Source organism: Suillus clintonianus, assembly GCF_016758775.1.
Source record: "Suillus clintonianus strain FC179 chromosome Unknown DEU56scaffold_16, whole genome shotgun sequence".
NCBI lineage: Eukaryota > Fungi > Basidiomycota > Agaricomycetes > Boletales > Suillaceae > Suillus > Suillus clintonianus.
This window is the reverse complement of record NW_024539240.1, coordinates 246,277-255,172: the sequence shown is the minus strand read 5'-3', so window position 1 is coordinate 255,172 and position 8,896 is coordinate 246,277. Positions and strand designations below refer to the sequence as shown.

Sequence of the window (8,896 nt, the reverse complement as noted above, 5' to 3'; positions counted from 1 at the left end):
GGAGGGGGAGTTCGCACCTTCGAGCTGCGAGAGCCGATTTAGTATGGCGACGAGGGTGGTTTCGATGGACGCAGGATGAGTTGGGCCTGCAGGTGTGCTCTGTGCTGGAGGCGCAGCAGTGTTTGCCGGCGGTGCAGTGGGCGGCGCAGTAGCTGGAGAGGTCGCGGCAGTAGGGCTGTTGGCTGTGCCACCACCGGCGGCAGCCTGGGCGGGTGTTTGGGCGGCAGCAGACGCTGCAGTTGTGCCACCAGTGGTGGGAGTAGTTAGGGTGGTGGCTGTAGGATTGGTGGAGGGGGTCGTGGACCCAGGTGTGACGGCGGCGCTGGGTGCGCCAGGGAGAGTGAGGTTGAGGTGTTGGTGAGTCATGGAATGATTAAGCTAGAAATAAAGTACGATTAGGAAGCTATAAGTTAAGGCTCGTTGACCACAGTAGGCACGTTGGTCTTGTCGGCGTGTTGGACGTCGAGAGAAGAAAGTTGGTGTGGCTGTGCACACGCTCAGCTGGACGTTAGGTGCCGGTCCTTTCCGCAGGCTACGAGAACCGGCACTGAGACATATAAAGTCAAAATGGGGGTGAGTCCAAGGCCGAGCGATTCGGATCAGATAGCCACAAGCACGACCAGTAATCAATGATCGTCACTGCGTTCCGCTCGGGGATTCCATGGCAGCGTGGTGTCCTCCTATCCAGAGAGAGAGGGGTATTATGAGAGGGTCGTCCTCTTTCTGACATCAGAGGGCAGCCGTCTTGATGTTGCAATTAGTATCGTGGAATGAAGCCTCTGAATTCATTGAACCATTCATAGCCCTAAGTCAACCTCCAAAACGGTAGCCTAAAAATTCTGGCGGCTTCTTGATCGGGTCCGGGTGGAGGCACAGTTGTATATCAGGCCGGTCATATTGTCAGTATATTCGACACAAATTGCGCACCCAGACCCTGAGAGGGTGATACCTGGTATTCACGACGATATTAGCGGCAGCTAAAGCCCAGGAGAACCGCCAAAGAGTCAAGCTAGTAGTACTTGCGTACTAGTAGTACATGACTGGCTCGAGAGTCGCTGACACGGTCGACTAGGTTGGGCTAGGCCGAGCATTAGCTCAGGAAGGGACGCAAGCAGGTGGGGCCGCTCGGGAGGGCGGGGTACCTGCTGAGGGTCATGCCATATGACTCTTCGAGTAGGTTTTTGGAACGGTAGATATCTGATGCAGCAAACTATAAGAACGCTTGAATAACAAAGTACTATGTGTTAACTATGGTGCGACAAAAGTTAAAGGGAGTGGTGGGTGGGTATAAAGACAGACTGATTGAGCGAGGGAGTGCGATGAGCGACGAACTCGAGTTACTCGACGTCGTGGCAGCGTCCGTTCAGGTGCCGGGACATTCCGGCAGGCTGGCGTTCACTCGCAGACCTAGAGTCTGCGAAGACCTCCACCCAGACCGGTAAGCAAACATGTACAAGCAACAGTTTACCACTCAGTCAAGTCCACTCCCCATATGCATCGCCCACTCGATGCGTTTGACGTTATTAATTGTCACAAACGACGCGTCCATAACCCCTTGTCATTGTCAACTTAACAATGAGTCATGGACGCGTTGTTTGTCGTCGGCCCGCCTCATAGATATAGATGGACTTGTCATTTCGGCTCAGTTCAAGAAACATATGTCCGACGATGCATTCTATGTTTACCGACACCCATGCCATCGAAGTTGAAGTCTACGATTGATAGCGACGTGCTCCAAGTTGTGATTGCGACGGGCAGCGAAAAGACAGACATGTTCCTCGCACCAACCCTCCCAGGGTCAATGTCCACTGTTCGGGCTACATTTGGAGTAGCAGTGCTCCGGACAAGTTGGTCGCTTCTTTACGGTTGAGCTATCCATCCGAGATGGATACCAGCATAACAAGTCGTTGGTGGTGAGGGGTACTTGCCGCTGAACGCTAATGGCTTGTTCAATTGATTATCGATGAACAGTTACTGATATTTTAGTAGGTTGAGTTGGCGCGATACCTGCGTTGCTCCTAGCACGCCTGGTCTCCGTGGACGCATAGCAGCCCAGTGACCAAAGTATGGTCTAGGGAATCTGAATCTATTTGGTGTTTTACCCAGTGGTCAGACTTCAACCAAACTCATTGTTCAAGCTCGAGCGGTCATGCTAAAGCTCGCTCGTGCTCTCAATCCATCAACCCATCTTCGTTGTCTGATTCACTTCCCGAGCCCGATTCGGTTGATGATCGCTCACTCTCATCGGAAGAGAAGCCAGAGACACCCGGGTCTGGGTCCTGATGTTCCTGCTCAACATTGCTTTCACTGGTAGTACTAGCAGTTATGCTCACGATTCCCGCTTGCTCTCAGCCAAGCGATGTTGCCTTTCCTCGTTGCGCTCACGCGTTTTCTGGCAACCCTGACCGTTGGATATTTCCTCGTGAATAATGCGCTTGTACGTAGCGTATCACCCGCGGTTTATTCGACTTTTCAAGGCGTAGCGACTGGTCTGCTCTCATATCCGCGAGCATCAACTTATCAACACGCTTGAAGAACATTTTTATGTGTTGACAGATATACCCATCCAATCCGGGTTCGGCAACACTGATATCTTGTTTCAGGCAGGACTGTTCTCGTCGCGCCGGTGTAGTAGCAAGCCGTACAGTTAACGCGTCTTTATACAACAATGTGCTATTTGTCATCGTCAAACAGAAGTCCTACTCACCTTCCGCTAGGCTTGTGCAAGCCAGCGGAAATATACGTGCGGTCTACGCGGCCATCCCAGTCAAACAAGAACTCATCATCATCAGATCTTGTATACAGTTGTGGATTTATATTACACTAGATAGTTACAGTGAGCTAAGATTTTGGATGCAATCGCTAGAAATGAGTGTACAATGAATTTCGACGCCTGAGGAACTAGTAAGTACGAACAAGGATATGTAGAAAAGACTTGATGAGATTTGTTCCGAAGTCAATCAAGCGATTTTAAAGGAGGCAAAAAGTCATAAGAAGTCACGAAAATAGAGAGTCAAACACGTTGATTGATAGAAAGATACAAGCGAGCTAGGCAAGTCCATAATAACGTCCATAGCAAGCTAGTTAATCAATGTCCATAAAGTCCTTCAAATAAATCATCTAAGTAAGCAAAAAGTCCAATCTATGAATTAGTTGCAAACGCCCAAATCCTTCCAAGTTCCGGAAGCATCACCAGGCGAGTTGCTCTGCGTCCACTGGGTAGAAATCCAGAGAGATCCATTGAAAATCACTTTTGAACCGCCAGGGTAAGCAGTAGGCTGGTTCCAAGCGGAAATTCCAGTGCAATCAACTTTGTTGCTAATCGGTGGGTTGCAAGCCCCGTTCAAAGTCCACTCGCCGGCGGCAGACTGAGGGTTGTTGTTATAACTCCATTGTTTGGCAGTCCACAACTGGTTGTTAAAAATCACTTGGGCTCCTGCGCTATACTGTATCGGATGTGAGGAGGGGAAGAACTGAGATGGGTGCAATTACTTACTGCGAGGTTGGACTGCCAAGGCTGGATGGCGTTACACGACACAGATTGGGGAGACGCCTTATTTGGTTGTCCGTAAGGTTTGGCGGACTCAGTCGGCTGAGTCGTAATGTATGTTGATGTGTAAGAGGACTTAGGTGTGATAGGGGGTGTATAAGTCGACGAAGGTGTATAAGTCGAAGTAGGTGTATAGGTCGACGAAGGTGTATAAGTCGACGAAGGCGTATAAGTCGACGAAGGCGTATAAGTCGACGAAGGCGTATAAGTCGACGAAGGCGTATAAGTCGATGTAGGCGTATAAGTCGATGTGGGTTTATAAGTCGACGAAGATGTGTAAGTCGACGTAGGCGTGGACGAGTAAGTTGACGAAGGCGTCGACGTGTAAGTCGACGTAGACGTGTAAGTAGGAGTTACGGTTGGAGTAATGGCAGGAGTGCCATCACGAGCCTGATGCTGCAATATTCGTGAGATTTAATCCAAGTCAAGCAAAACGATGACATACCTTATCGTTGTCTCTAGGAACGACGACTGCGCCCGTGGGTGCCAAAGTGGCAGCGACGACGAATGCAATGCTGATGAATTTCGAGTACATGATGATTTGATGGGCAAAGGTTGGTTATGAGTTGGTAATGGATTGGTAGTGAGTCGATAGTGAGTTGATGGGGAATTATTGTAAAAACCTGCAGTCCTTTTATACGCCAATGAACAGAGGAGAACTTCATCATCTAGCTCTTCCTAGAGCCGGAATGCTATGCGGATGGCGGCAGCGGCGGTACTCTCATGGAGTGAATGCGATGCAATGAATTGAATGTACCCCTATGGACGACATCGGATGTCCATCGGATGTCTCAGATCTGGTAATCGACATCCGCTCAGTTTGAAATCTCTAAGCCGCGGCCCATAGACTGTAGACTCAATTCGATACATGATCGGCTGGATGCTGTACCCGCGGAGACAAATTTTGAATACCCCAGCAGACTAGGATCCTGGATGATCCCGGCAATTGCGGCACATGAGTGATATCATCATCATCCGTACTACGGATCTGAGTCGTGCGCACTACGTCGCAGAAGTGACACCATCAACAGCGCACACTGTTGCACTCAGCTCTAGAGGGCAGAGGAGTATGTAGAGTCAGAGAGGGGGGATTGGAGTATGGGGCAGTCCCATAACAAGTGATCGATCCGGCTATGGCACCGCCATGAACAACCGGTGGCAGTACAGTTTGGGGAATGTCAGTAACTGTGTCTTTCATGACCAGGGAAAGTGGGCAATCGTAGTGGGTGGTCGTCCTCTTTTCTCATGGAATTTGATGTGGTATCAGTATCGCTGTTATTGGGTCGAGTCCCCAAAGTTTCATTGAACTATCGTAAAGGATTTCGTTCATAGCCTTTAGTTCAACCTCCAGCAAATTAGCGTCAATCAGATTGTTGAAGCCTCAGACTCAGCGTGGGGTTGGGGCGGAGCTGTTTTGTTTCATTTAAGACCAAGAACTACATGCGGCCAGATCGGCGGGAAAACAATATTGCATTCGCAGACCCTGCAAGGCTGATACTTGGTAGACACAACAATATTAGGCCAGGAGACAACCAAGAGAGTACTAGTCCAGTGTTTGCGTTGAAGTTAAACCGTCTGAGTTTTCGTGAACACGAATTGTCACACCCACGTGCATCGAAGCCACCGTCATCGTCACACTTGCACACAATGATAAGTACAGCAACAGCCATGATACCGATAACTACACCATTGACTCGAACGATATTCATCTTCATGGCATGTCAGATCCAAGGGATCAATTACCTCGCATCGTTAAGAGTGCTCGGAAAGTCACTGATCCGGGGCTCGACAATGTGGCTACAAGACCAAGGACTGCCATAAAGACTGTCGCCGATGAGACAAGGCCAGACAATCATCTCATAGCAAAAACTCCTGCGACGTTCAGATCTGCAACTAATCTGAGGCTCGATAATCCTGCAATTAGACCAAGGAGTGTTGCGGCAAAAACTGTCGCTAATGCCGGGCCAGACCACCGTCTCAGAAAAGTGCCCGCTTTCAAATCTGCAATCGCTGACGCAAGGATCGATGCTCGTCCTAGAGAACAAGAGTTGAATGAGAGACCAGTCAGTAGAAATCAACCACGACCTGGTAAGTAACTTACACTAGCTAACGGTGAATGAATGAATGTCATTATTACTTTCATCAGATGCTACTCGAAATGTGGCTAGTCATGAATCCCTGCAGCAAACCGATGTTTCTGCCAGGGGTCCAAAGAGAGTTACTTTCAATATCGAAGACTTTCCACTGCCCGTGGAGCGGCGTCCTGTCGCCCGTACTAGGGTTGTGCAGAACTCTGGACGGTTCAATCCAAGTCTTAATTCATCCGGGGCTCAAGAGAGAAGAGCGTCTCTTCCATCCAAATCAGCTTCGTTCTTTCCTGAAAGATCTTCCCGACCTGGTGCTGGAGGGACATCGGCGGCAGATGGTACGTACAATAAGCACGTCCTCAACAACCATGCGCCTCACACCGACTACATAGTCCCACGCAAGGGTCGTGGTAGACAGTCAACCAATAATTCACGTAAGTGTATATTAACCAGATCTGCAGTTATCTGCTCAATACTCCTCAGTTGACCAACGTCGTGCCACTAAATCGCAACAAATGCGCCTTCACATGCATACGGAATCACATTCTGCAAAATATGCGCGAAAGTTTGAGGGTGTAGGTAGTAGGACAGGTTCACGCGTGCCTCGCATGTCCAGCGCAAACAGGGATGCCAGTCAGGACCATCTTGTTAACAGCACGAGTGAACGTAGCAGCGGGAGTGCGAACTATGTCGATATCGGCTTAAAGCTCGTCAGGTGATTCTTGACTAATGACAATTGACGCTGTCTGACATTGATTCTGTAGAGAGACCGATGCCCGGGTGAAAGCAGCGAGAAAATTTCAATTTGGACGCAAATCAACAAAGGCTCGGCCCGAGATACAACGTTCCGCCACTCCCGCGAGTTCCCACAGCAGCGAACGATCTGATGACGACGACCCAGAATCTGCGACCCCCGTGGCTACGCGCGAAGATAGCGAGGAACTGGAATACGTGGATCTTGGTATTCCCCCTCACAACATTGCAAGAAAGCAAACCGAATCGTCCTCCGAATCAGATGTCGCAGAAGAGGATGAAACACCTGCGGACATACCCTCAGATACCCTTATCCAAGCTTTGGAAAACATTTCGCTGACGACCATCCGGCTCGCAAGATTACACCGCCTTCCCTTTATGCTACGCAACCTCCGCAAAGGATTTCTCAGTCGATGCAAGTCCCTTGGAATTGATCCGTCTCGTAGTATTCCACCTCCCAAACCCATTACGGTCGTATACAACTGCATAGCGCAAACCGCCGAAGATAGATATCTCGAACAACAAGAGACTCGGACGACAATGGCAGATTGGAGATGTCCACTTTGCGATCTTCATGGAATATTTCCCGTTCAGCAAATGCTCATCGCTCATCTCCAGTGGGACCATTCAGGAGTGGGTTTCTGGTGGGATATGGTAGGTTGTATGCAGCGACGGAGGATCCGAGGCTGACCAAACTGATGCAGGATGACTATACCCTATGGATACGGCTTCCGCTAACAGGACATGTTGCATTACCAGTTGCATTGCCTGTGCGTGCTCCATTGTAAGGTTTTGCTCCCATCATTTGATGTCCACTGCCTGAGCATCAGCGACTTGGCCACCTCACAGATTCCCTCATTCACGTGCGATGACGACACCTTCGACAAGGACTGCTTCGACAGAGATAACCGACTTCTCATCGAATATTCACGATGACGAATACACTCCAGCGACTACGCAGTCTCCATCACGAAATACATCTGTGTCATCTCAACCTTTTACTGACGCTGATTCACTTGACATCAAACCAAAGCAGCAGCATATCCAGACACTTCGTGTGGGTTCAGCGGCATTGTCAACTACGCGCAGTAGTTCTGTAACATCTCGCACGATGTCTCGCGCATCCTCCATTCATGCTTCTGGAAAGCCAACACCCCCTCCCCAATCTGATCCTCTTGGGCCCGCAGCGCAGTATCCTTACCTCCTCAAGTCCGACGGCATCTATTCATGCCGCGTGGGCGGCCCCAGGCTATACGATCTTCTAAACACACTACCATTAGATGAGTTTGGTGTCCTCGCATGGGTCATCCTCGATAGAGAAGAAGAAATCTTCGAGATAGACGACGTAAGAGATGAAGACAAGGTCATGCAGGCGCTTTGGTTCCGCTGGATATTTCTCAATCGGTACGTCCTATTCAACGCGAAGTTCCACTAGATCTGACATGTGTCAATGGGGCGGCAGGAACAAATTCGTCGCAGATTTCTTCAGAGGAACAAAGACGTTCATCAACGACAATTGGCAAATGATTGATCGAGCTGCTGGACTTGCTGCGTTAAGGACGTGGCTTCTCGTACGTGCAGATGGATGTGACAATGTCGCATTTTAACGAACGTTTGATAGGTTCTCAACATCAACAACTTCTTGGTGACTTCGGATGTCGTGTCACTCTTGCGCCATTATCGAGGTGTGACAGGTAGGACACATTGGTATGATGATAACCACGCAGCCCAGAATGAGGTTGCGCCTGTATGATATCTGGATACACGATACCTTGAAATCTGATGATCGATCATCATTGGTGCGGTGGCGTCGAAGAACGGGCCACAGAACGGGCCACAGATATTGTTCAGTTACAACGGAGCTCCACTGTGCTCAGAACCCAGAGAAGGTGTCAGAGGGATCACAATGAACGATAGATTATGTTGATTGGCTGCTACAAACGGGGTGCTACATATCGTAAGCACTGCGTACGATGAACTAATCAAATAGATGATGCTAGCAGCCTCAGTGCACAAGGCCCCTATTCTTCAGCACGACTCTGTTTCTGGTATAGTTTATGTGGCCTGATCATCCTTCAACTTGGAGGGGTGTTGCAGGTCGGGTTATCATTTCCGCAAGCGCCTGTATTCTCTTGCCCGGGCACGGCATCACGTTTGAAGCTTCCTAGATGCGGACTGAAAATGGAATCAGTGGTCTACTCAATGGTTGTCTGAGAAAGACATACGAGGCAGCAAGACAAGGAACGGTCGACACGGCGACAGCGAGAGCGAAAAGGGCAGCAAAGCGCATGATGGTCGGTGAGTGGAGTCGTCAGGAGGTGGAATTGGATATGCGAAAACGCAATGCTACAAATTTAAAAAAATTAGTATATGGAAGGCAACCAGGCAGGGCAGAACGAACGCACTGCTTGCACCTGGATGGACTGCGAAATATAGAGAGAGAAAAACTGCCGAGGAGAGCAGCTGAGGTGCCATGCCTTTTAAATGGGAGATGATTGTAGGCGAC

At 49.5% G+C, this 8,896-nt stretch overlaps 2 protein-coding genes across 2 annotated transcripts; one reads left to right on the top strand and one right to left on the bottom strand.

Annotated features, from left to right (window-relative positions):
• Positions 1–2,794: 2,794 nt before the first annotated feature.
• DEU56DRAFT_899720 (uncharacterized protein) lies at positions 2,795–4,213 on the bottom strand. The gene is made up of 3 exons (XM_041356491.1): positions 3,996–4,213; positions 3,497–3,946; positions 2,795–3,446 (listed from the first exon to the last, which is right to left on the bottom strand). Exons 1-3 carry the CDS (start codon positions 4,083–4,085, stop codon positions 3,150–3,152), a joined length of 837 nt encoding a protein of 278 aa, XP_041211353.1. The 5' UTR covers positions 4,086–4,213; the 3' UTR covers positions 2,795–3,149.
• A 1,011-nt stretch (positions 4,214–5,224) lies between these two features.
• Positions 5,225–8,267, top strand: DEU56DRAFT_787230 (uncharacterized protein). The gene is made up of 9 exons (XM_041352403.1): positions 5,225–5,638; positions 5,697–5,975; positions 6,030–6,071; positions 6,121–6,352; positions 6,402–7,044; positions 7,095–7,174; positions 7,240–7,794; positions 7,853–7,961; positions 8,012–8,267. The coding sequence occupies exons 1-9, from the start codon at positions 5,269–5,271 to the stop codon at positions 8,141–8,143; spliced, it is 2,442 nt and encodes an 813-aa protein (XP_041211352.1). The 5' UTR covers positions 5,225–5,268; the 3' UTR covers positions 8,144–8,267.
• Positions 8,268–8,896: the final 629 nt, after the last annotated feature.

Bases quoted from the DNA above. Each gene is read 5' to 3' on its own strand.
- DEU56DRAFT_899720 (XM_041356491.1), bottom strand. From the start codon at position 4,085: ATGTACTCGAAATTCATCAGCATTGCATTCGTCGTCGCTGCCACTTTG. The intron at 3,947-3,995 runs GTATGTCATCGT...CGAATATTGCAG, and splicing joins TTCCTAGAGACAACGATAAG to CATCAGGCTCGTGATGGCAC. The intron at 3,447-3,496 runs GTAAGTAATTGC...CATCCGATACAG, and splicing joins CTTGGCAGTCCAACCTCGCA to TATAGCGCAGGAGCCCAAGT.
- DEU56DRAFT_787230 (XM_041352403.1), top strand. From the start codon at position 5,269: ATGTCAGATCCAAGGGATCAATTACCTCGCATCGTTAAGAGTGCTCGG. The intron at 6,072-6,120 runs GTAAGTGTATAT...AATACTCCTCAG, and splicing joins ACAGTCAACCAATAATTCAC to TTGACCAACGTCGTGCCACT. The intron at 7,045-7,094 runs GTAGGTTGTATG...AAACTGATGCAG, and splicing joins TGGGTTTCTGGTGGGATATG to GATGACTATACCCTATGGAT.